This window comes from Alligator mississippiensis, chromosome 1 (genome assembly GCF_030867095.1).
Source record: "Alligator mississippiensis isolate rAllMis1 chromosome 1, rAllMis1, whole genome shotgun sequence".
Lineage (NCBI taxonomy): Eukaryota > Metazoa > Chordata > Crocodylia > Alligatoridae > Alligator > Alligator mississippiensis.
In genome coordinates this window covers 457288507-457315985 of record NC_081824.1, presented here as the reverse complement: position 1 = coordinate 457315985, position 27479 = coordinate 457288507, and the positions used below count along the sequence as shown (strand labels likewise).

Below are 27479 nucleotides of genomic sequence, written 5' to 3'. Positions count from 1 at the left end.
AGTAGTCTGGGAGCTGACCTTGCCCATGAAGACTGAGGTAGAATAGGCATTGAGTACTTCAGCCTTTTCCTCCTCATCTGGCACTAGGTTGCCTTCCCCTTTCAGTAAGGGACCCAAGCTTTCCCTGACCTTCCTTTTATTGCTAACATATGTGTAGAAACCCTTCTTGTTAACTTGCATGTCCCTTGCTAGCTGCAACTCCAATTGCAACTTGGCCTTCCTGATTTCATCCCTGCATGCCCAAGCAATATTCTTATACTCCTCCCTAGTCATCTGTCCAGGCTTCCACTTCTTGTAAGCTTCCTTCTTGTGTTTATGCTCATTGAAGAGTTATTTGCTAAGCCAAGCTGGTTGCCTGCCATTTTTGCGAGTCTTTCTGCTCATCAGGGTCTTCTTGCACATCATTTTTCCAGAGCTCTCAGTAAGGTTTCTTACTGGAAACTAGCTCTCCTAGACTCCTTTTCCCCTTGCACTAGGATCCCAAGGGATTCTGCCCCTCAGTTACCTGAGTGAGTCAGAGTCTGCTTTTCTGAAGTCCATGGTCCTTACTCTGCTGTTCTCTTTTCTTCCTTTTGTCAGGATCCTGAACTCAATCATAATGTGATTACTGCTGCCCAAGTTGCCATCTACTTTTACATCCCTCACTCTCTTTGTGAGCAGTAGGTTATGAACAGCACCTCCCCTAGTTGTCTCTCTAATACTTGCACCTGGAAGTTCTCTCCAGTGCTCTCCAAAAACTTCCTAGATTGCCTGGGCACTGCTGTATTGCCCTCCCACAGATGTCAGGGTGTTGGAAGTTCCCCATGAAAACCAGGGCCTGTGATCTGGGAAATTCCACTAGTTATCTGAAAAAGTCTCATTTACCTCCATCTCCTGGTCTGGTGACCTATAGCAGATCCCCCACCACAACATCACCCTTGTTGTTCTCCCCTCTAACAAAACCCAGAAACTTTCAACAGGCCCATTTTGAGCTTCGTACTGGAGCTCTGAGCAATCATACAGCTCTTTTACAGAAAGTGCAACTCTTCCTCTTCTCCCCTGCCTAATCATCCTGAACACTTTGTACTGATCCATGATAGTGCTCCAGTCCTGTGAGCTCCCACCAAGTCTCTGTTATTCCAATCATGCAAGAGCTCCATGACTGTACAAGGACTTCCAATTCTTCCTGCTTGTTTCCCAAGCTCTGTGTGTTCGTGTACAGACACCTGAGGTAACTAGTCAATTCTTCTTGAGAAATCAGGGCAATGAGAATGCCTCCTCTGTTTCCCCCTCTTTTGTGCTTCCTTCAGATCTTCTGCTTCTCCACTTACTTTAGGGCTTTGGTCTCCACTCCCTAACCTATTTTAAAGCCTATTTTATTTTAAAGCAAGCATATTTTAAAACCCTCCTGACTATGCTCTCCCCCCTCTTCATCAGGTGGATCCCATCTCTTTTTAGCAATCCTTCTTCTTGGAACAACATCCCATGGTCAAAGGGTGACAATCCTGATGGGGATCAAAGGGGGCAAGAGTGCTCAAAAGCCCCCATGGCTTACCAAAAGCATCCACGAATGTCTCAAAGCCGAAAAGGAGATGTACACCCAATGGAAGGGAGGGGCCATCACCAAGGAGGATTATACCTCCTTGGCTCGAGATTGTAGGGGGGCTGTTAGGAGGGCTAAGGCAGAGATGGAACTGGCACTAGTGACTCAGATCAAAGATAACAATAAGTCCTTTTTTAAATACATAGGGGGTAAAAAGAAGGCACCAAGTAATGTCGGGCCTCTGCAGGACATGTTTGGTAATCTGGTGGTAGCACCAGACGACAAAGCTAATCTCTTTAACAGAATCTTTGCTTCCATTTCTCTGAGCAGGGACAGGGACATCCCCCTACTGGGATACCAGATGGCCCCAGGGGAGGTGCAGCTAGGCCTAAGGTCAGTGAGGACCTAGTCAGGGAACTTCTGGAGGGACTAGACATGTTCAAATCAGCAGGTCCTGATGATCTCCACCCCAGAGTGCTGAGAGAATTGGCAGAGGTCATTGCAGGATCCCTGGCACGGCTTTACAAGCACTAGTGGTACTCTCGTGAGGTACTAGAGGATTGGAAAAGGACCAATGTGGTCCCCATTTTCAAAAAAGGGAGGAAAGAGGCCTGTTAGTCTTACCTTGGTCCTGGGGAAGCTCTTTCAGAAAATTATCCAGGAGCACATCTGCAAGGGGCCAGCATGGGAAATTATGCTTAGGGGCAATCAACATGGGTTCATTAGAGGCAGGTCCTGTTAGACCAACCTGGTGGCCTTCTATGACCAGGTCACAAAAGCCTTGGACGCAGGTGTGGCAGTGGATGTAGTCTTTCTGGACTTTAGGAAGGCCTTCGACACTGGCTCTCACCCCATCCTCATTAAAAAACTAGGCGACTGTGGTGTTGATGCCTACACTGTCAGATGGGTCACAAATTGGCTGGAGGGTCACACCCAGAGAGTGGAGGTGGACGGGTCATTTTCAACCTGGAGAGATGTGGGCAGTGGGGTCCCCCAGGGCTCAGTCCTCGGGCCCGCACTGTTCAATATCTTCATCGGCAATTTGGACGAGGAGGTGAAAAGCACCTTGTTCAAGTTTGAAGATGACACTAAGATGTGGGGAGAAGTGAGCATGCTATAAGAGAGGGACAAGCTACAACTAGATCTGGACAGGTTACAGAGGTGGGAGGATAAGAATAGGATGGGTTTCAATACTGACAAGTGCAAGGTGTTGCACCTGGGGAGGAAGAACCAGCAGCATACCTACAGGCTGGGAAACTCACTTCTCGTCAGCACAGAGGCAGAAAAGGATCTTGGAGTTATTACAGACTCCAAGATGAACATGGGCCGCCAATTTGGGGACGCGGTCAGGAAGGCTAACCGCACCTTGTCATGCATCCACAGATGCATCATGAGCAGGTCCAAGGAGGTGATCCTCCCCCTCTATGCAACATTGGTCAGGCCGCAGTTGGAGTACTGCACCCAGTTTTGGGCGCTGCACTTCAGGAGGGATGTGGCCAGCACCGAGAGGGTCCAGAGGAGTGCCACTCGCATGGTCAGGAGGCAGCAGGGCAGGCCCTACGAGGAGAGGCTATGGGATCTGAACCTGTTCAGCCTCCACAAAAGAAGGCTGAGAGGGGATCTGGTGGCCACCTATAAACTTGCCTAGGGGGACCAGCAGGCAATGGAAGAGTCCCTGTTCCCCCGAGCACTACTGGGGGTAACAAGGAACAACGGTCATAAGTTGACTGACAGTAGATTCAGGCTAAATATCAGGAGGTGCTACTTCACTGTCAGGGCTGCTAGGATCTAGAACCAACTTCCAAGGGAAGTGGTGCTCGCTCCTACCCTGGGAGTTTTCAAAAGGAGGCTAGACAGCCACCCTGCTGGGGTTATTTGACCCCAGCATCCTTTCCTGCCTATGGCAGGGGGTCAGACTTGATGATCTGCTTAGTTCCCTTCTGACCCTGCCAACTATGAAACTATGAAACTAAGCCAAATTGCTATTGGTGATGTGTGCAGCCATGAGTTGATCTGCAGGATACATTTTCTCCTACCCAGGCCCTTCCCCTTGACTGGAAGGATCGAGGAGAACACCATCTGTGCCCTGCTCTCCTTCACCGTTGCACCCAGAGCCTTGTAGTCACTTGTGATCTGCTCAGGATCACCCCTGGCAGCATCATTGGTGCCCACATGGATGGGCAGAATGGGGTAGTAGTCAGAGGGTCAGACGAGTCTCAAATTCTTCCAAAACATCTCAAATCCAGGCAAGCAGCAACCATTTTTAATCAACTTTAATCTAAATTTTAGTCTAAACTTCAGACAACAGCCATTATCTACCCCCTTTTAATTTAATCAAGTCTTCAGCACAAAACTAATGCTGGTCATTGAGCAGAGGAAAGATGGAATAATATTTTTTTGAGTGAACCACAGAGTTCAAATCTCAGGCAACACAATGAGCTAAAGGCCTAAAATCAAACACTTCCAGGGGTGGAGTTGATGTATTTACAGGGAGGCAGAGAATCAAGACTTTTATCTGATGGAGATAGCATTAGAAAGACTTATTCCAATCACCTTTTTGTGTGTGTAGCTTTGTGGAGCAGTCAGTACCAGAGACATACCTTTTTTTTTCTAGCAGCAGAGGCATAGATTGCTGCAATATCAAACATAAGGGCATTTGAAGGAGACTAGTATATGTTTTGTAGCACTGAAGGGAAGTTCTTGTGCCAGAATACAAAATACATCTCTCTCTTTTTATTTTTAATTCATATTTATTACTAAAGCTTATGCAAAAACAAGGCCAGACGGAAAGACATTTTCTTTACTAGCTTTAAAATTTGGTCATAAATATGATCATAAAACATTACAGCTCAATGCACCCTTCAGCTATGTTAGAAAAGCATTTTTAAGAGCTCTTTTTCAATACCGAACTAAAGAACAAGGGGTAGATGCCATTCAGAATGTTGTCACAGAAATCTGTGGTTAGTTTCGTATGTACACTTGCCAGTTTCAGCAACAGGAAAGGCAGTGGTGATGCGTAGGGGGTGCATGGAGATGCACGTGCATCCCCTGAGAGCACTGGTGCACCCCATGTCAGGCCATGCTCCCTGTTTAGGCGATGGGCAGGGCGGCAGGTAGAAGTGCCGGTGGCCCCCTTTGAGCTCCGGCCGGAGAGCGGGGCCACCAGCAAAAGCGGCCGCGCCTCTTCCAGAAGTGGCCATGGGACTTCTGGAAGCAGCATGATCGTTTTTGGGTGAGTGAGATAGGCTGCAGCTCCCCCCCCCCACCCCCCCAGGGTGATCGACCGCCAGGGGACAACTCCCCCCCACAGGGTCGCTGACTGGCTCTGAGGGCCACTCTGATTAAAGTGCCCGCAGCGTCTTGTGTGTTCAGTTCCCCGCACTTCAAAATGGCAGCAGGGGCACTTTAACTAAAGCTCATTCAACGAGCTTTAGTTAAATCGCCCCCACCACCATTTTGAAGTGGCACTAAATGTATTAGCAACCCACAATATGGAGTGCAGTGATTAGCATGTTCCAGCAGACTCGATTAATCAAATCTGCTTCAATGCGCTGCAATTACAGCACGTGTTAGCAGCATCCCCACAGGTCTGCAGGCACCCCTTGTGTACGGATTCCCTGCAGGGGTTAATTTTGGGTGATTTCACCCTCAACCCATGCAGTTCTGCAGAGCTGCGCTGGTGGCTGCATGGCTGATCACTGGCCCAACCCCTCCCCTGGGGCTGTCACAGAGCAGAGACAGAAAACCTCTGTCTCCTCCCTGTGCAACCAAGAATGGGGGGTGGGGAGGGGGAAGGGATCCTGCCCTGCTGTATGTGCCCCCAGCTACACTTGCTAGGGTCCTGGGAGGAGCTGCGCGGGTCTGCATGGTGGTGGGGGTGGGTGGGGAGGGGGCTCTCTTCCACTCCCCATGTCAGCATCTTGACTCATGGCATTTTGTTAAAGCACCATAGTTGGCGGGCTTCCCCAACAGGCTGCCTGAACTTCTGTATGCAGCCACCAGGACCAGACATGGTCCCAGCAAGCATCCGCTGAAGAACACATCATGATGCGTATGCAGCTATTATGACTAGGTATAAAAACTATTTACTTTTGCCCTTTAAAATTAATACAGATGAGTGGGAAATCATTTTTTGTTTGTTTTTATCCTGCAAAGTGTTTTGAGGTATTGAAACAGGGACTTGAACCTGCATCTGTCACTTCTCTAATGAGGTATCCTAAACACCAGACTACAGAGCCAGTCTCTGGCCTAACTAGCCATGCAGAGTGGAACACTCCAACAGGAGGGTTTGAGTTATAACCTTGGGGCTTTGGCACTCACCTAGGATATGGGAAAAGCCAGAGCAAGGACTCGAATATAGGATACACACCTTCCTGATGAGTGTGAAAACTAGGAGAGAGGCAACAAGGCTCTCCCCCCAAATCCTCCTTTCTGAGAATCTTTCTCTACTCATAATTTACTCAAAACTGATACATTCTTGTAACAAGTTTGGGGTTCCACTATTTTCCAACAGAAAAAAAAGCCACATGTAAAAAAATTTCCCAACTATTTCTATAGATTAATATTGCGTTTTAACCTGTGTATAATATAACCAGATACCTTGGTCATGAATGTATTAAAGCCATCCGGCTCTCCTTAAAAGCAAGAGAAATATTTAGTCTAGCATTATCTGTATACCTCTGCACACTAAAAAACAAATTCTTCCTGGCTTTTCTGCATATAGAAAAACACAAACATGCAATATCATTACCTTTTCCTCTTTCTTCCATACTTCATTGATTTGATTCACCCTCCTGTTATATTTTGTCATGGGCCAAAACTGTAAGTTCATTGGGGTAGGAACTACTGTTTTCCTATTTGTTTGTATAAGGCCTAACACGAGTCCCTGATCCCTGGCTGGTATTTTTAGGTGTTACTGTACTATAAATATGGATATAAACATAGAAAATTAGGGTTGGAAGGGACCTTGGGAGGTCATCTAGTTCAACCCCCTGCTCAAAGCAGCAGCAGCCCCAACTAGATAATTCCAGCCAGGGTTTTGTCACGCCAGACCTTAAAACCCCCCAAGGTTGGAGATTCTACTGCCTCTCTAGGTAACTTGTTCCAGTGCTTCACCACCCTCCTAGTGGGAAAGTTTTTCCAAATATCCAGCCTAAACCTCCCTTGCTGCAATTTGAGACCATTGTGCCTTCTTCTGTCACCTGTCACCACTGAGAACAGTCCAGCTCCATCCTCTTTGGGACCACACTTCAAATAGTTAAAGGGTGCTATCAAATTCCCCATCCTGTCTTCTGCAGATTAAATAAGCACAGGTCCCTCAGCCTTTCTTCATAAGTCACATGCCCCAGCCACCTCACCATTTTCACTGTCCTCCACTAGAATCTCTCTGAATTCTTGCTATAGTAGGGGCTCAAACCTGGACACAATATTCCAGATATTCAACAGTGCAGAATAGAGGAAAATAATTACTTCCCTCAATCTGCTGGCAATACTCCTACCAATGCAGCCCAGTATGCCATTAGCCTTCCTGGCAACAAGGGCACACTGTTGATTTATATCCAGCTTACTGACCACCATATGTTTCTGCAAAGCTGATTCTAAACCAGTGAATCCCCAGGCTGTAGCAGTGCATGGGATTCTTCCACCTTAAGTGCAGGACTTTGAACTTGCCCTTACTGAACCTCATGAGATTTCTTTTGGCTCAATCTGTCTAGGTCACTCTGAATCCTAGCCTTACCCTCCAGTGTATCTACTACACGACCCAGCTTGGTGTCATCCGTGGACTTGCTGAAGGCACAATCCATCCCATCTTACAGATTGTTAATGAAGATATTGGACAAAACCGGGCCCAGGACCAAGCTCAGGGGTGCTTCTCTTGATACCACCTGCCAACTAGACATTGATCCATTGAGCCTGACAATACAGCCAGCTTTCTATCCACCTTACAGTCCATTCATCCAACCCATACTTCCTCATCTTGCTTGAAAGAATGCTGTGGCATTATCAAAAGCCTTGCTAAAGTCAAGGAAAAACCTTGTTAAAGTCAAGCATGTGAATAATACTATTACTGTTAGGCAGCTGGGAAAAAACTGTGAATATAAACAGTGTGGCCAGATACTGAAGACTTAAAAATCTGCTGAATTGATATTGCCCTGCATGGAACCTCAGGTATGTGTTCCAGGGCAAAGAGAGCATGGTCCCTGCGTTTTAGCACAGACTATCTGGTGCTAAACTCTCTTTGGATCATTGCTGCTTTTGGCAAGAGCAATCTCTACACCTGGCTAGAATTCAGATAGAAAATGCTGCTGTTTCAATTAATTTGCACCTGTTTTGGAGAAAAACAAATCACCTATGATATAACCCCATTAAAGTTGTTTTCTAATGACTTAACTCCTGCCTATTTTGGGAAGGACTACATTTGAAGCTGCCTAGTTTGAAATCAAAGTTTGATCTAAACCCAGAGCTAGGCTGCTTTCTAGATCCAGTGCCTTGGGAGAAAAGTCTTCCTTTGGTCTATGCCAGGCCTTTAGAAACCAGCTTGAACCATGAGCACAAATGGCAGCCTCACTTCAAATTTGGACTCAAACCTAATCTGAAAAGTGCTAGTATTTAGTTTTGTATAGCATTTTTTCTAAGTCATATGTTGAGTATTTACCTTGACTGTTCATGCCAGAGTTTATTTCTCCCAGGTGCAGCATTTACACATACACCCTGGACAGTAGCACATAGAGCTGGGCTGAAGTAGCCCCAGGCTGTCCAGGGTGTCAGCCTGCCAGCCCAGGGCTGCTCCACCCTGACTCATCATGCTACGGAGGGGCTGGCTGGGGCACAAGGGTGCTACGGTGCAGCACCCTTGTGTCCCAGCCAGCTCTGGTTACCGTCTATATGTACATTTCAGCACACTAAATGATGCCACTGAAGGACAGTACTATCCTACAGCAGAGTTAATTCATTTACTGCACCCTGATACGGGTACACATGTAGGTGATGACACCCTACTGTGGAGCTAATTAGTCAACTCTGCAGTAAAGTGCACATATAGATGCATCTTGTAACTGCATTTTATATATAATCATAACTCACTCACCTGTAAGTTCATCATTGGGCCAGGAGCCTAGTTGGCATGCATTGCAGGTGTATTCATCAGAGACATACTCGTTCTCTTTACAAGGGGTACAAGTCCAACAGCAACTTACTTCTCCTTTACGGATCACCTGAGACAAATAGTTAACAGCTCAGTTACATGAAGGTTTAAAAACGAAACAATTTTCCTTAATGCTGCCAAAGTTTCCTCTGATATCGAAAATCCTGTTTGTGAGCCCTAGTTACAGTGTCCTCTTTGTATACAGTGGATTTCTGAACTTTATAGGTCCATTGACCTACTTCAGACATAGGCAGCCTCCCAGTTCTGGTGGGAAAATCTTGCCAATTTGGGGTATGGTGACCAGTTCCCTGAGAGCCATGCTGACAAACTGACAGACGGCCTTGGAGCATATTAATAGTCAAGTACCACCTCTCCCTAATTTGAGGACAGAGCCTCAAGGCCAAGGAAAGTCCTGGTGGGAGTGCAATTTCGGAAATCTTGTTGGTGATCCCAGAGGGAATCGAGTTCAGAGTAATAGTAATCTAGTTTGTGTCTAGGTGCATAAAGGAGACATCCTGGGATTTCTTTTTTATCCTTAGTCTCCCTTAGTGTCCTTATCCTTTATTTGTGACTGGACTGAATTGGTGTTTGATGATGGTGCCAGAATCCCTTTTAATCTTGCCATTGTAAATTCTTCTGTTTTGACTTGTGTGAACAATAACAGACTGTGAGGATTTGCTCTCTAGGTAATAGGCAGGGAAGTGGAAGTGGGGTGGGGGTGAAATCTTAAAATTTTAAGGTGTCAACTGGGGGGTTTGTTGTTGTTTCTTGTCTTGGGGTTGTCTGTCTATTATGATTAGCTGCTCTGAGCCTTTGTGGATAGAGGGGGATATAAATCTAAATAATAACAGTTGCAACAAAAACTTGCACCATGGCTAGGAGACATTCAGAGAAATGAGCATTCTGGATGCTTTGCAGCCAACTTGTAGGCTGATGTACATTAAGATAAATGACTTAGCTTACAAACAAATTTCTAAAGATCAAAATCTCTTCAATAATTTTCAAGCAGAAGGGGGATGATATTACTCATGACAGATCATTCATCCAACTCTGGTCCATATCTGATAGGGAAAAATGAGGACACAGCTTTGCTTTCCTAAAGATTTGGTACGCTGGGCCACACTAGTACAGTATTCAGCAGTTTGAGACAAATTACAGTTTATGAACATCAAATTTGATGCCTCTTCCAAAATGATTCAGATCAGATACATTTTAATTAACATTTAACAGTGAGAAAGTGTTTCCATTGCAACATCAGGACTGGTTTTCAGAACTACTGCTTCACCACACTACATACTTCTGCAGCCTGATAATCAGGTATGAACTTTTCAAAATCCCGATCTATCCTGGACACTGAATACATCTGTGTTCCATGCCAAGGGTAATTAGAAGGCCTTTTCCTTTTTGAAGTAAAATATTCTCAGTCTCTGCTCATTACGTTTGAAATCCTTCTAAAAACAAATGTGACCAATTATAGCAGAGAAAGTAGGCTGATTGTATAGGTTCTGTAGCGATGAATTTAGAATTTTTTTTCATAGCAAAATGTCATGGATTGGAATTTTAATAAAATGCAAAGGAACATAATCAGCCAGCATATTATACTGCTGTTGTATAATGCTGCAGTGAAAAAATCTGGAAAATAAATCTTTAATCGATTTGTTCAAAGATAGGCATTTTTTTTCCATTACGTTCTCGAAGGAAAAAAAAAATCTCCTGAAGAGTCAAATATATAGGAAGACAGATAGGAGAATTCACAGATATTTTTCTTTGGTTCTGAGGTTTGTGAGTGGAAATGGCATATCTATCACATGGGTCTATCTGAAATTTTTAATTTGGTTTCATTTTGAGTTGAAATACAAAGCTGAAATTATGACTTTTTAATGGAATAGATATTCTGAAACATTGCAATGCAGAACTATTACAGTGTACATTATATCAAAAATCTAAACAAAATGAGACCATAAAATAGAGATGCCAATGTTTTTGCCTAATTAACTTTGTGTGAAAACATCAAGGTCAAAACATTTGGACATTAAAAAAAAAATCACCCAAACAACCGTGTTTCGACAAAAAAGTTTTAATTTGGATGAAACTGAAAGAAAACTGCTCCCTTGACCATTTTTCAACCCGGCCCCAGCCAGGATGGCCTCTGGAGGTCCCATTACCAGCTGTGCTTATGCAACACTCTATTCAGCTGCCTCTCTGTTCTTTCCCTTTTTCTTTAACACCCAACAGTTGTTAGCTGCAGTGGTTTGCCCAGGAAACCACCTAATTGATCCTGCCCCACTTAACTAAAATACACCCTCATTTTCACCTGCAGTTTTTATCACCTTAGTCCACTCTCTTGGCTGCTCTTGTGATTCTTCAAGCTTCTATTTAATATCTTTTTGCCTCCAGAATAATTCAGACATACAGAATAAGGCTACATTTGATTTGTATGAGGCCCTTCAGCAAGGGAAATGTTGAAATATGCTGAAAAATGGGACACTGATACCCTGTGAGCTGTCAAATTCCCTGGGTGCATCTACATGTACTATTTAGATGATGTGATAAACTCTAGTGGAGTTTGCACCAGTGTCAGTTGCTTCATGGTCCAGCATCTACACGTATGCCCAGGACCACAGCACTTTGAGCTGGTGCAGAGGAGCCCTGGGCTGGCAGGGAATGGTGGTGGAGGGGCTGGCTGGGGCTTAGGGTGCTACAGTGCAGGACTAGGTTGTAGGCAACCCGTGTACTTTGGCACCCTCATGCCCCAGCCAGTCCGTGTCACCATCTACACATGCATTTCAGCAGAGTTAAGCAACTATCCCTGGAGTTAAGTATTGTCCCCACCATACTATCTTACAGCGGACTTAATTAATTTGCTTTACCCTAACACCAGCACATGTGTAGATGGTGATGCTTTACTGAGGAGTTAAATAGTCAACTCCACAGTAAAGCACATGTGTACAGCGCGCCCTGGGTGACATCCTGGTTTAATTGAATTCAGTGACAAAACTTCATTGGAGTTAGGATCTCCGTCCCATCTTCATGCAGGGGCTACTGCCCGTGCAAGAACATGTGGGATTTACAATTAAATACAGAACAAAAGAGGGAAAATCACTAAAAGGATCTGCCCTGCATTTGGCTTTACTCATATGCTTCTGAACTAGGGTTCCAGGGCAAGAGCAGAGCTGGAATAAAACTTTGTAATGTCCCTTAATCCATACAAAACAGTGTCCCTTAATCCAAATGCTCCTGAAAATTGGGCACAATTCAGATTCAAAATCTGTGGCCTGGGTTCCACTCTAGTAACAGGACTTTCACTACTTGTGTTACTTATTCTGAAATCAGATCATTAAGCTTAATCAACATAAATGCTTATCCCTGAAGACTGCAGGCCTGATTCAGATCACATGCTGCTGTTATCTCTTTGCACTTCAGCGAATAAGTCCTGATTAACTCCTGATGCTTATCACTTTAACTGTGAGTAGAGTCATGTCTAAATCCCAATGCTGTTCATGAGGACGTGTCAGAATTCATGGTTGAATCTTTTCATTCACACCGAGTCTCAATCTCCTAACTCACAGATTATAAGAGTTTGCAGGCTGCTAATGGAAATAGGAAGGGGATGTTCTCAAAGCAAAGCACAATGTGATTATTAAGGAGCATGGTAAGAATTGAACAACTGTAACATCCGAACAAGAAACTACGGGCTCTTAAAAAGTTAGGCTGGGGTGCCTTTATTTGGGCTCCTAAATACGCATTTTAGCATATTACAGTCAGGGATTAGGATCACCTTGTTCTAGGTGCTGTATAAACCCTTCCTTTTTCTAGAGCAGTGGTTTTCAGTCTTTTTTCATTTGCATATCCCCCCCCAAATTCAAATAGAGTTGAGAGGACCACTTTGAATTGTAAGTATGGGTATTCACATATTTTTGATTGAACATAGTCATCTTTTGTGGACCCCTTAGACATAGCATGCAGACCCCAGGAGTCCACGAACCACAGGTTAAAAAGCACTGCTCTAGAGAGACAGACTAGGTATGTCTACATGTTCATTAATGTGCAGTGGTTACTGTGCATTTAGTTTAGTACTTGTATATTCCGATACTAAATACATGAGCAGTGACCAGAGTTATTGTTCAGTAGCACTGGTGAACACCTTTTAAGTGATGCTACTGCACAGCCGCCTAATACGACTGCACAGTAGCATATCGGCACTGTCTGTGCTGTGATGTGCTACTGCACGGTATTATTAGGCTACTGCACTGTTAGTCCCTCGTGTAGATACACCCACTGTGTCCCAAAGATTTTACAAACTAAATTGAACAAAAGGAGTCAACAGAGGGATACTGGCAGTAGTGGAAGGCAATAAAGAGTAATGTGACCATTACAATAAAGGTAGTAAGCACACATATAACTCTGTAGGCTTTTTTTTAGGTGCCAAAGGACTTCAGGAATATAACTTATGTTTTGACGTTAACCTTCTGGGCAACATTTCAAGACTATACAAATTATACACAAACAAATACAGAATACTTTACCTTTATCTGGCCTTTTTCACAAGGTTCACTGCAGACCGATCTGATGATAATATTTTTCTCAGACCATATTTCGTCATCGTCCATTTTCAGTTCCCCATTGTCCCAGCTTCCAACATTGATATAGTCAAAGTAATCCTTCCCCATCTTCTTAAAATTCATGATCTCATACCTTTTGAAACAAAAAGGGAAGATACAGATGAGTGTGGGCTAAAATCATTAAACATTTCAAGTTAACTCAATCAACTTAAAATGCCAGAATAAATAACACAATGAAAGAATAAAAAAATATTTCTGATCTCCTCAATTCTGTTTTCCATCAGGTACGTGTACACTGCACGCTTACTGTGCCAGGCAGTACCTTCAAACATGCTCTTCTGCTCTTTGTGGCCTACCTCCTGAACCAGAAGCATAGCAGCTACAACTGTGTGGTGCTGTGATTGTGTGGGCAAGGTGAATGGTATTGACTCTCAGCAGTGAAACACTGAGAAAAGCAGCAAAAACCCCACACCTCTCTGCAGCTTACTGAAGGCTGAAAGGAGATGATTCACTGCCCAGACTTCTTTCTTTAAAGTAGATGTGTCCCATTTTCCACCTCTCAGGAAAGCACCCTAACCACCAGGCTAACAGTCTGTGATGGTGGTTGGAAGGCAAGTGGAATAGTCTCAAATTGATGGTTAGGGCACACACTTGGGCCTGATGAGATGATGACTAGGCTCTCAATCATCCTGTTTCATATAAGATGCATGAGAAGAAAGAGGTGGAGAAAGGGGAGGCAGTTTCTGGATCTGAATTAATTTTAGGAAAGAGTTCAACCAGAAAGGTAGAGGCAAGGACAGAACTGGAAAGAATTCAAAACAATGAGGCTTTTCAAAGATTGATGTGCATATTAATGTAGCTAATCGAATCTACTCCCCAACCCTATTCATCCCAGTTAAATTCTCCTCTCAGATTGCTGTCTGAGGGCAATAGAGATGGGTCCAGGATGACTGGCAGTAGAAGACCTTTGTCATAAAAGTACCGGTGGGACCCATAGCTAGCCTTCTTAGATTATGGTGATGCTTCTCATAATGCTGCTTTGCAAGGATTGACAGTTTAGAGATCTGTGGGCAAAGGAACAAGCTGTAGTGCCAACATTTACCATACTTCTGGCACCAAAGACAGGTAGCCTGTAAATCATTACCAAAAAACAAAACAAAACAACTATAAAGTCATTGCATTAAGATTAATAGAAGGGAACTTCTGAAAAATGATACTTATCAACATCCCCCTACATTTTTTATTTCTCAAAAGTCCTACTGTGAGAAGGGGTGTAGGTTGTAGCTGTGCTGGTCTAAGGACATACTGTGAGAATAGAACTAGTAGACTAGTAACACCCAGTCTTAATAGGTCCTCTGTTGTTTTAGGTGGTCAGTAGCTACTGCTCCCTTGAAACTATCTGGAGATAGTGCAATGGAGGCTCTTAGTTGCTTCAGAGACCAGATGGCATGGTAGGTTTTCACTATTCCTCAGTTTACACTCAGTTGCACAGACAGTTGCAGAACATAAGGCCTAGCACTACTGGTCACTGTGATTGTAGCTGGGATCTAGCTTGAACATCAACACCCTCTTTAACCATCTTTTTAATTCCTTCTTCAGAGTTTTCATAACACTGATGGTTTTCCTCCTGTGAAAGAGTGATAAGTCCTTCCATATCAATTTACTTTCTTCAAGTCCTTCTATTCCATACTAGATAAATATGTGCAAGTCTTCCATAAAGTTATCTATGTGCTCAAAATTAAATGCACATTGAAGGACTTTGCTGGACTGGGGAAGAGTGCTCAACAGGTAGCTTTTGCTATTTAGTATTGTGAGTTCCCTGGGGTAGAGAAGATGATTGTTATTTATCTGCCATGTGACTGGAACATAGCAACAAGGCAAATTTAGATCAGTCATGAAGATTTAAGTCTCACTAGCCAACTAACTAAGAAAGATTGGTTGTTCTGAAGTAGAACAGGTTTAGGAATGTATTCACTTGAAACACTTTAGACATTATTCCCAAGAAATAATGTGAGTTAAGTGGAATAATATCACTATGCTTTCATGCTAAAAAGAAATCTTAATGCACTAGTAATAGTACATCATGGGTGCTTACACAATTAACATTTTTTTGCACGATGGGGCCAGCTTTGTGGTTTTCTAAATCCATGTACCATTACAACCCAATATACATACCACAGTGAGAATCTGGACTGTCTTTTTTAATCACAAAAATCCCAAACATTCTTTTCACCAAATCTTCCAGTTTGTCAAAATCTAAAATGTTTCACAAAGATGCATCAATTTTGATGATGCTTTGAGGGAATCCTGCAAGTACCATACTTTGTGGTGTATAAGTTGATTTCTGAAGTCCAATTTTTGCCTCTTAAAATTCAACCTTGACTTATACACTGTCCCCTGTGAATGGTGCTTCCTGGACCCCTGGGACCTACCTGGGAGCTTGGGCAGCAGATGGGCTGCCTGGCCAGCCCCAGAGGGTGCTGCTACTGCAGAGGGAAGAACTGGGTCCCCCTGCAGCTCAGGGGCTGCCCAGCCCAGCAGCAGCTCACCCCCTAGCCATAGGTCAGGCAGGGAGGCTCTGTCAAAAGCAGGATCAGGCTCCTTGTCGGTTCTGCCATTAGTAGGTGCCTGCAGCTGGCAGGATGCCTGGTGCTGCCCAGAAAGGGGATGGCTTGCCACAGGGGCAGTGCAGGGTGTTGGGCAGGGGCAAGGTGGGAGGCTTCCTGGGTGGTGCTAGGTGTCCTGCTGGCTGCAGGCACCTGCCAAATGCAGAAATCCTGCTTTTGGTGGGGCCTCACCACCTGCCCCACAGCTGGGAGTAAGCTTCTGCTGGGCCAGTCTTTCCCTGAGCTGTGGGGTCCTGATCCTTCCCTCTGTGGTATCAATACCTCCCAGGGCCAGCCAGGCAGACTGCCAGTGGGCTGAGTGCTGCCCAAGCTCTCAGGGCCCCAATCCAGCTTCCCGGGAGCCTGCCAGCAAGTTGCCTCTCCCACAAGCCCACCCAGGCTTCCAGTGCCTTGCACACCAAGGTGGGGTCGACATGTACAACCGACATACAAAAATCTTAATTTTTTTTTACAGGAACATGGAGTTGATTTATACAATGTGTCAACCTAGACACTGTAAAATACAGTAGGTTTTCATCAGAAAACTACCTGGTTTCCTCCCAGCATTAAGAAGAAGACCATGGGGACTGCCTTAATGTTGCAGACTATAGGGACTCCTGGGTCTGACTCAAAGCAGACTGCCTTTGAACTTGGGTTTACCTCCTTTTCTGGAGAATCTCAAAAATTTACATTTCTATTCTGAACAGGAACAAAACAAATTTTGAAGTGTCCTTTCCACTAAGCAGAATTACTAGTGAGCTCCTTTGAGTTGACACCAGTAGAAAACCAGTTTTGTAACCTAAGTGCAGGAGACAGATAATGTCTCTTTCTTCCGTAATCTATGGGACTCTAATCACAATAGTAACGAAATGCTTTATAGGAGCATTTAGAAGGAGGTGTCTGCCTTGGTTAAATTGGAGCAAATTTAGGGAATGAGACTGGGATCCATTCAGCAAACAATGAGGAGTTATTAACAGTACCTTCCTGGTGAGTCTCCATTCTCATCAAACAAGATCATGTCCCCAGAAACTCCGGTGAAATTCGTCTTCATGAGAGAGTCTAGAAGTTTTTGACCATCTATTGGCTTCATAGCATCACAGAGGCCCACATAGCCTGGACATAATGCTGTCTGCATGTTGTGGAGACCATAGGCCATGGAATATATTGCATTGATTACAAATCCCATTTTAGAATCCTGAACGTGTTGCGTTTTAAGAGTCATCTCACCTGTTAAGAAATAGCACAATGATTAGGTATTAGCAAAGAGAGAAACATGATGAATTCTGTAAACATTTTGGCTGTGTATCCATTGCTAACATTAACAAATCACTTCTTAACATTAAACAGCAAATAGTAATGATTCTGTAAGGACATACAGCATAAAATAAAAGGAATGGAAACATACATCTTCTGTCAAACTTCTTATTATCCTGTTTCTGTTCCTGTTCTCTAGGCCTCATGCCTCCTGATTTTCAGTTATTTCTCTTTTCCCTGTATTTTTCTGAAACATAATACTTTCAAGTCTGAGAAGTTTAGTGGAGGAGGTGGTTCCCCCAATCTCAAAAGATAGTTGACTGATCTCTTAGGCTAAAAGCATAGGTTGGATTTCTCCTGGGACAAAGCTTTTTAACCTGCCATCCTACAGTTGGCAACTCTACTGTCCCATGTTAAGTGACTGTGAGGTATACAAATTAACACTTTGTTCTGGGACAATAGCAACTACTTTGACTTAATTGCCATCTAAGCTCTGTGTGTCAATGACTGTCCTCCATCTGTTTTGGTATGTGTCAAAGCTCAAGACAGTGAGCCCCAGATTAAGCTGACATCTGTTTTTACCCTTTGTCTTTGCCTGAGTCAAAAAGGCATTTATGTAGTATTTGGGGTATTTGTGTAGAAAGGACCCTGTATACTATTTTGTGTATTTCCTACTTTATGGCACTACCGTGGAATAATATCAATATATATACATGCTAAAAACAAATCTTAATGCACTAATAATAGTACATTATGGGCGCTTACACAAGTCACATTTTTTTTGTGATTGGGCCCCTGAAAGTACTCTACAGCTGTGACATAACACATGTGCATGGCCACAGAGTGCTTTTAAAATGACCAGTCACACAAAAAATTGTGCACAAAAAAATGACCCTCATCAAATCAGCTATTAGCTGAAGGCATTATAGAACAAAGTGCCTTAGAGAACTTGTGTTCCCTTGAGGATTACTTTTTAGTGCCTTTGCAGGGCTGGGCTGATGTTCACACTGGTGATGATGCTCCAGCACCTGGAGGGTTGTCAGTGGGGGGAGTGAGGGGAGGTGAAGGGGGAGAAAGCAGCAGGCAGCTCAGGCAGCTGAAGGCTCAGGTTTGCTTGGCTGGAGCTGGAGGTGGGGGGCATGGTGGAAAGGAGCTCCCTTGCCTCACGGCCCTTCCCCAGCTGCTAATTTTTTAGTGGAATTTACAAATTGTTAATGATGCCTCCACAATTCCTGTTAAAACTAGTGAGTGGACTGAGTACTCTGAATCTTTCAGCAGAAGTTTAATAAGTGAGTCAAAACTGAATCTCCTTATCCTTGGTTATGGAAATTAGAGGGATGAAAGGAATTTGAAAGGAGTAGCTTAAAGAACACTGATAATCTTGTCAATAACCATAAATCATATTTACAGCATTTCCTAGCCAAAAATAGTTGCAGGGAACACTGTTAATAAAGGAAATGTGGGCATTAGCAATACCTTGGACTCTTCTACCCACTGCCTGTTATAGATAATTTAGTTTCATGAGGACTTCAGTCTAACTAAAGTCATTAGTCATAATATAAGGCATCTGGATAACATGTAATGACCATAATATATAGAATGCCTAACTAGGTGCTATAACAGTGTCTTGAGATCTTAAACTCAATAGAATTCTAAAATGTGATGTAAGTAATGGCCTAGGTTCTCCTTTTTGCCATTGCCACAACGGAATCCTAAAGCTACCTTAGGAGCCTATAGAACTTCATCTGTAGATCTTGTGGTATGAAGCTGAAGTAGATGGGCTAACGTGGTCCCCATTTTCAAAAAGGGGAGGAAGGAGGACCCGGGCAACTATAGACCAGTCAGTCTCACCTCCATCCTTGGTAAAGTCTTTGAAAAAATTGTCAAGGCTCACATTTGTGAGAGCCCGGCAGGGCAAATTATGCTGAGGGGAAACCAGCACGGGTTTGTGGCGGGCAGATCATGCCTGACCAATCTAGTCTCTTTCTATGACCAGGTTATGAAACGCCTGGACACAGGAGGAGGGGTGGATGTCGTATACTTAGACTTCAGGAAGGCCTTTGATACGGTATCCCACCCCATACTGGTGAACAAGTTAAGAGGCTGTGATGTGGATGACTACACAGTCCGGTGGGTGGTGAATTGGCTAGAGGGTTGCACCCAAAGAGTCGTGGTGGATGGGTCGGTCTCGACCTGGAAGGGTGTGGGCAGTGGGGTCCCGCAGGGCTCGGTCCTTGGACCGATACTCTTTAATGTCTTCATCAGTGACTTGGACGAGGGAGTCAAATGTACTCTGTCCAAGTTTGCAGATGACACAAAGCTATGGGGAGAAGTGGACACGCCAGAGGGCAGGGAAAAGCTGCAGGCAGACCTGGATAGGTTGGACAAGTGGGCAGAAAACAACAGGATGCAGTTCAACAAGGAGAAATGCAAAGTGCTGTACCTCGGGAGGAAAAATGTCCAGCACACCTACAGCCTAGGGAATGACCTTCTGAGTGGCACAGAGGTGGAAAGGGATCTTGGAGTCCTAGTGGACTCCAAGATGAACATGAGCCGGCAGTGTGACAAAGCCATCAGAAAAGCCAACGGCACTTTATCGTGCATCAGCAGATGCATGACGAATAGGTCCAAGGAGGTGATACTTTCCCTCTATAGGGCGCTGGTCAGACCACAGTTGGAGTACTGCGTGCAATTCTGAGCGCCACACTTCAAGAAGGATGCGGATAACCTGGAGAGGGTCCAGAGAAGGGCAACTCGTATGGTCAAGGGCCTGCACACCAAGCCCTACGAGGAGAGACTAGAGAAACTGGACCTTTTCAGCCTCCACAAGAGAAGGTTGAGAGGCGACCTTGTGGCTGCCTTTAAGTTCATCATGGGGGCACAGAAGGGAATTGGTGAGTATTTATTCACCAAGGCGCCCCTGGGGGTTACAAGAAACAATGGCCACAAGCTAGCAGAGAGCAGATTTAGATTGGACATTAGGAAGAACTTCTTCACAGTTCGAGTGGCCAAGGTCTGGAACGGGCTCCCAAGGGAGGTGGTGCTCTCCCCTACCCTGGGGGTCTTCAAGAGGAGGTTAGATGAGTATCTAGCTGGGGCCATCTAGACCCAGCACTCTTTCCTGCCTATGCAGGGGGTCGGACTCGATGATCTATTGAGGTCCCTTCCGACCCTAACATCTATGAATCTATGAATCTATGAATCTAGAGGAACTTACTTTTCTTTGGAGCCAACGCAGAGAGAACATGAGTGTAGGAACTGGACATTCCTAACACAATCTGTTTGGAACTTGTAGGAAGGAGTTTTAGTTTGCTTTGCCCTAAGTCATTTAAGAGCATTACGCCATCAAATTTCCTATAGCAGTTGGAATTAATGCGCAATACTCCACCAAGTTGTGCAAACACCGATACAATTAAAGTGGTGCAAAAGCATTTAGCTCACTTTAAAGTGTTGTGTGCACACGCCCCTCATTTTGTCTACACACGGCCAGAGTTGCCCCTTTAACTGGGACAGGGGCAACAGTTGGCATGAACAACAACAATGTAAAAAATGGAAGATGATGTAAGGGCTGGTTTTCTGTTAAATATTTAAGGGCTGGTTTTCAAGTTAAATCATCTTTCCCCCTCAAACAAGAGGCAAGCTATTATTTCATAAAGTTCAGCTAGAGAAAACCTTCAATTTTACAAAGATCCTGCTCAACCTTGGCTCAGACTCTGCATGATTAAAGTGGAAGCTTTGCTATTGTCTTCAGGGATTGTATATGCAGCCTTACAACCACAGCTAATACATGCTTATGGGGAAAAAACAAACAAGCAAACAAAAAAATCTGAAAATGGAGACTAGAGGGAAGGGAGACTTGTTATTCAAGTATTGTGTGCTTAAGTGCTCAAAACTAATCAATATGCAACGACTAAATTTCAGGAGGGGCTATCAAACCCAAACATTGTCTCATGAAAAACTCCAATATCCAAAGATCTGAAAGAGTTGGAATCTGTTTAATAAACTCACCCAATACTTCCCCTTTTAAACAAAACATTTAAATATATGGGATAACGTCTTATTGATACACTACCTAACTTCCTTTTGAACTGAAAGTAATGAAAGCAATAAGCCAGATGTGGTTTAGGAGGACTGGAAGGGTTATGTGTTACAGTGTAGCCAAAAGGAAACTAATGTTACACCTCCTGGAAGGCTCCCATTCAATAACCCTGGATCATTTTCTTCCATTTGCAGATTCTTTCATGTTCATCATACATGCACTCTTCTGGCACACTCCCAAATAAGTTTTTTTGTTTTGTTATTACAGTCGTTTCTAGAAGCACAATTAAGTTTAGGTGCTGGACATAGAAGAACCTTGCTGTAAACAGTTAACATATCAAAGCCCTAATCTAAACGGGAGAACAAAATCCATATGAATGTGATAAATGTCAAACCTGAATATATTCATCCATACTGAGTGGGACTCACTCATGGACTAAATCACACATCTGCTTAAGGGTTTGTAGGACTAGAATGTTTTAAACAGAAAAAGCCCATAAATAATGAAGGAAGGGGAGAGAGAAAAATTTGCTTTCACTCTTTCTTTTCAAAAAGGCATTAAGAACTAACACAAGTGTCTAGCTTGTATTCACTGGGTGCATCTACACATGATATTAAGGTGAAACAATAAATTCTGGCACACCTTGCACTGGAGTTTATTGCTCTCAGATGCCACATCTGCATGCGTGTCCAGGACCACAGTACACTGAGTCACATCAAAGCAGCTCTGACTGGCAGGGTACCTTGCAGGGTGGTCAGCCTGCAATCCTGGAGCTCCACACCAGTTCAGTGTGCAGCAGAGGGGCTGGCTAGGGAATGAAGGTACTCCAGTGCGGAGCCAGCAGGTAGGCAGCCCCTACACTGAAGTACCCTTGTGCCCCAACCAGCCCTGTCAGTATCTACATGTGCTTTGTAGCATAGTACTTTACTCCACCACAAGTATTTGTACATATGTAGAAAGCTCAAACTGTACTTACCTCAGCATTGGCATCCAGGCAGCTGGTCTGCGGGTGAGGCAGCCAGCACAAGTGGCTGGAAAGAGCTCTGCTAATTGGTCTGGCTTCTGGTGGCTCCGGGTGTAAACAGATCCCAGGAGCTGAACCATAGGGGAATGCTCTCCTTGCTCCCAACAGGAAGCTGGTGTGTCCCTGCCAGAGAGTTTCACTTGGGGGAGCAGCAGCAGTACATCCTGCTGCTGGAGCACCCAGCTACAGCCTGACCAAGCACCTACCCATCACCTGGGAGCCAAAGACTCTCTCTGGGACGGAACTCACCAGTACCCAGGGAAGGTACCCAGGGAAGATAGCCCAGGTATGACCAGGGGAGTGGCAACTGATGGGTCAAGAAACCCAGGTCTGACCCTGTGCTTACCAACTGGCGATGACACCTGCAGGGACACACAAGTTAGCTGGGACTGGGAGAGGACAACCTGGTGGGCACTGCCAGAACCTACAGAGGGGAAGATCCCACTCGGGCACCTGGCAATCCCTTTTCCCCCACCTGGACAGCCACGGACCCAGAGACTCCTAGCAGGGAGGTATCCTAACCACGAGTGTCATATAACCATGAAGAAATGCTCTGAAGAACACTATGGTATGTAGCCAGGTACTAGCTGGCCCAAGGCACAGGCTCAGCCTGAGGGCATCTGTAACATGGGACCACATGGGAACTGGGCAAGCCCTGTCTCCCGAAGCCCCAGGTATAGTATTCAAATGATTTTTTTTGAAGTATTGTTCATTTACTATTTTGTTAATTAGCAAAAACACAGCCATCCTCCTGCAGGTAGCCTCAAGACTAGGCATCACCACGGGAGCAAAAAGCACCCTCATCATACCAAGACACCACCAAGGCTGATCCTTACCACTCGAGTGGAAAGGGATACGGTGTAGGGGAGGAGGAACCCCACAGAAGAAGCACCAGCAGAGTCACCCAGGGTCTGAGGGAGACTACAAAACCTGCAGGTAAAATCTCATGCAACAACAAGTCATGGCAGGCAAGGAGACTCCAGTGCAGCCAATTAAAACAGGCAAGGCATGCCATTGGCAATGTGGCAGTTGTAAGCTGGCCACAACATAAAAGTACTATCCTGAGGTGGAGTAAATTAGTTTACTCAAGCCTACTAGGTCGCACATGAGGATGGTGACATTTTATTGTGGAGTTAATTAGTTTGCTCCACAGTAAACATCTTGTGTGGACATGCCCATTAATGCTTAAATGTTTTAGAAAGAGGGAGAAACCTCAAGCTTTTGGACTGAAGAGAGTGTCTAAGTCCACAGACTCTGAAGAGATCCACACAGAGGAGCAGGTTATCTCAAATTTTGTACTTTTTCAAATGTTGCACTTTTTTTTTGAAGCATCTGGTGCTATCTTATGTCAGAGGCAGAATCCAATCCACACTCCTATCCCTGTACTTTATTTACATCTTGATTTTAATGTGGTAGAAAACAACTTAAACCTTCATTTGCCATCATTGCTTTATAGTTTACCAATCACTTACATTCCTTATTTTACTAATTCTCCTTTGTGTCTCCTGTTTCATTTTTCATGTCTTTTATTGCCTCTAAATTACTTCTTGCATATTCTGTTCAGTAACACTGGTCTTCACATCTATTATATATATACAGCTAAATAGCATGAATAACCCTTCTGTATCCATTCCTGTGGTTTCCAAGATCTTACAGTCCCTTATTGTGTCCCATTACTTTATCTGCTTTGCTGTTACTCTATTTTTATGCTATCTGAAAAACAGCTCTTCTGAATATCAGCACCTTAATTTTTTTCCATTCTTTTTGGACTAAGGATACAATATTTTGGCTTATCTTAGTTCTAGTAACTCAGTTACAATATTCCAAAACATCTGAAACAAAGGCATCCTTGATTAGACACTAGACACCCTTGACACTGACAAAATCTTCCTCTGCTACCTTTTTCATATTAAGTCACATTTTCACTGGGTGCATCTACACATGCAAACAAGGTGGAACCAATTTATTCTAAAATAAATTACTTTAGAGTAAAGTGACCCAGGCAGGCATCTACACATGCAGGGTCTTGGGAACAGATTTCCTGTTCAAGGTAGCAATCTGGTCCTGCCCTGCACTGGCCCTGCACCGCCCCCCTGCAGCAGACAGGGGAGATCTAGGCTCAGGGGCTGGCAGGGAGCATAGGGCCAGGAGACAGCTGTCTCCTAGTTAGGGCGTGGAACATTGGTCCCTGACCCTGGGGGGCTGCCTGCTGCCAGGCAGGGACAATGTCCCCCTACCCTAGCAGCAGGGAGCTCCTGGCCTTGGCTCTCAGACCAGGGGCAAGGGACTTGGAAAAAGCTTCAGGAGAGGGGCAGATCCCAGCCCTCTGCCTCAATCCACTGGTAGGGCAGCTAGCAGCCAGCCCCTGGCTGGGTGGGGATTCCTCACCCAGCCAAGGGTTGTTAGCCCCATACTCTGATCACCCAATCGGTGCATGGGGCTGGGACTTGCCTCTGACTGGGACAGTTCCCAGCCCCTGCTCCCTGATTGCAGGGTGATTGTGATTGTGGAGCTGGGCAGGTAACAGGAACCACCAGCAGGGAGCTCCCAGCCCCTCCTCCATGATCAAGGAGCAGGACCTGAGAAATCCCCATCTCCCAGCACCAGCTCTGCAGCTGTAGAGCCAGCACTGGGAAATCCTTGGACATCACCATGGAGCTGGTGATGGGAGATAAGGATCTCCCAGCCTTGGCCCCACAATTGCAGAGGAGGGGCTGGGAGCTCCCTGCTGCTGGGGCAGGGGGACACTGTCCCCACACCCTGGAAGCAGACAGCTCCTGGGGGAAGGGAAAATTTCCTAGCCCCTGCTGCCCAGCTGACCAGGAGCACCTTTGTTCCTAGTCAGGGGTCTACATGTATGCTACTGCACAGTTAATAATCTCAGGTAAATTTGCTACTTGCATTTGCAGGTAGCAAATCTACTTACGATTAGAGCCAAGTCCAGAGTAGTAAGTATCTGCACCTATAGACATGAATGCTTACTGTGCAGTAAAGTGTCTCATGCAGATGCAACTTTTCTTACCCAAAGTAAAGACCAGAGGGGCTTCATCTACAGTACCTACATAGTGGCCAAAGGACTGTATGGAACTAACTTGGTAAACACAGTTCAGTTCTGTGCTCCAACAGAAGTTTCCTGCCTTGTTTTGTGCTTATAGTGTCTGGGTCTCAGTGCTCCATCTAAAAAATGTGAGATAATAATATTCTGAGGATAAATATGTTAAAATGATTATGAAGTGCTGGGATATTATGATAATAGATTCCATATAAATATCCATCATATCTGGCCCATTGACTACTCTATGAGCTTCTTAACTTCACTTTGTTTGGCTTTTTAAACATTGGAATTGGATTTATACTTTTGATTTAAACTGTTGTAAAAGGCACAGTATAATTCTTTCATCAGTATCCTGCAGGGTTTGCTTATGAGCAACATGTTGTTCCCCTTTCAACAGTGCCAGTCCAGGTAAAGAAGAGTAAAATGGATACTATTCTGCACCATACATCATTAAGAAAGCTGGAAGCTACTTTTCACCCATCTTATCCTTAGCACTAAGGAAGAGACAGGGAGCAGAAAGAATCTAAGCTCAGTTGATATGTAAGTGGAACAATTATGAGGAGAGCATTCTTGAAGGAAAACAAATGCCGTATTGTGTAATGTCTTTTCAAACATTCACTGTTGTGTTTTACTTAGAAGCCAAGAGTTCCAGAGCAACCACAGAGAGGAAAAATGGGAACTCTCTTAAGCCACAGTGGGTGCATGAGACATTTACTGTGGAGTTGCCTAATTAGCTCTGTAGTAAACTGTCACCATCTACACGTGCAGTGCTATTAGGATGGAGTATACTAATTAATTCTTCCACAAGATAGTACTTGTTAATACAAGTATTATCCTGCAGTGGAGTTCTTTACTCCACAGAAATGTTCATGTAGATGCTGTCAGGGCTGGCTGGGGCATGAGGGTGCTTCAGTGAGGGGGCTGCCTGCTAGCTAGACCTGCACCGGAGCACTGTCGTGCCTCAGCCAGCCCCTCCACAGCATGCCGAGCCAGATCGGAGCAGCCCTGAGGCTGGTAGGCCAACCCCCAAGGCATCATGCCAGCTATGGGCTGCTCTAACCTGGCTCAGTGTGCTGGGGTCCTGAACACACATTCAAATGGTGTACCTGGGAGTTTATTGCTCTGTGCTAACAGCATGTGTAGATATGCTCAGTGTGGCCTACATAAAACTTAGAAGCAGTGGGGAAATAACAGGTGGATGTGGAGTGGGCATATGTTGGGTTCACACATGAAGCAGACCTGAATGACATCATCAGAAAGGAGGTAGTTTGGTTCACTGAGAAAATAAGTAAAATTTCCCTCTTTGAAAGAAGCAAGGCCCTGGCTGAGACTTGGTATGAACAGATGTTTCATTTGACCCAGGACTGATTGTTCCAGGGTTTGACCCAGATGAAAACAGAGCAGTGTAGTGTACACGTATTGCCCTTCCAAGCTGCATTACTTCTTCACTAGTAGGTGGCCAGTGAGAGCTCACAGCCTGACTGGCTTGTTCCTGAAGTGAACTGCTATAACTATACAGGCATACCTGAGACAGAAGGCTTTCTTTTGGGACAAATACAACATCTGTTTACAGCCTCAAAGTCACAGTTTGAATGCAGTCCTGTGATTGGCACCATGTGTCTATGTGCTGCCCTTGACCTGGGCTGGATGACACGTTACAATTTAATCACATACAAAATGTAGCATGGTTGCGTAAATTTATCTGGGGAGAAGTGTTACCTCTGTAAATCATTCTGGGCTGACCAAAATGAGAATGAGAAGACCCAGAAGAAAGTTTCATTTAATCTAATCCTGATTTTCAGAGTTGCCAAGCTCCTGCAGTTCCCATAAATGTCAGGAGTGGTAAGAGCTCAGCATTACTGAAATCCAGGCTCTCCATGCCGGTGACTGTGAACTTTGTAGCACTGAAGCATTATGCTCATTTGTTTTATTCTGCTAAGGAATTGTTTTTGTTTCCTAATTAAAAGTAATATGCATAATAACTGCAAAGATAGAGCATGTGTAGAATCCATATTAATTGAAATTAAGTGGAAAATTGAACAAGCATATTACATTACAATACACACAACTTTAACCAATTATTCTTCTTCAAAATTAATGGCTCACAAACTGTGCAGTTAATTATAGTGGCCATGAGGATGAATCAGATTTGCACCGGCAACAATATTTGTTATGAAGTGATAATCCAACTGCTTTATTGCATACAATTGCTTGAAAAATTAATAACTTAATTCTTAGTTATGGAAGGTCTCTCCACTGGGCTTTGTGTTGCT

At 44.4% G+C, this 27479-nt stretch overlaps 1 protein-coding gene across 1 annotated transcript in view; it reads right to left on the bottom strand.

Annotated features, from left to right (window-relative positions):
• Nucleotides 1–27479, bottom strand: part of GRM5 (glutamate metabotropic receptor 5) — a 419932-nt gene that overhangs the window by 43223 nt on the left and 349230 nt on the right. Inside the window, exons 5-7 of the mRNA XM_019496384.2 lie at nucleotides 16815–17061; nucleotides 13193–13361; nucleotides 8610–8736 (exon numbers count right to left, since the gene is read on the bottom strand). Of these exons, the coding sequence (XP_019351929.1) occupies nucleotides 8610–8736; nucleotides 13193–13361; nucleotides 16815–17061 (543 nt within the window). The remainder of the gene's footprint in view (nucleotides 1–8609; nucleotides 8737–13192; nucleotides 13362–16814; nucleotides 17062–27479) is intronic.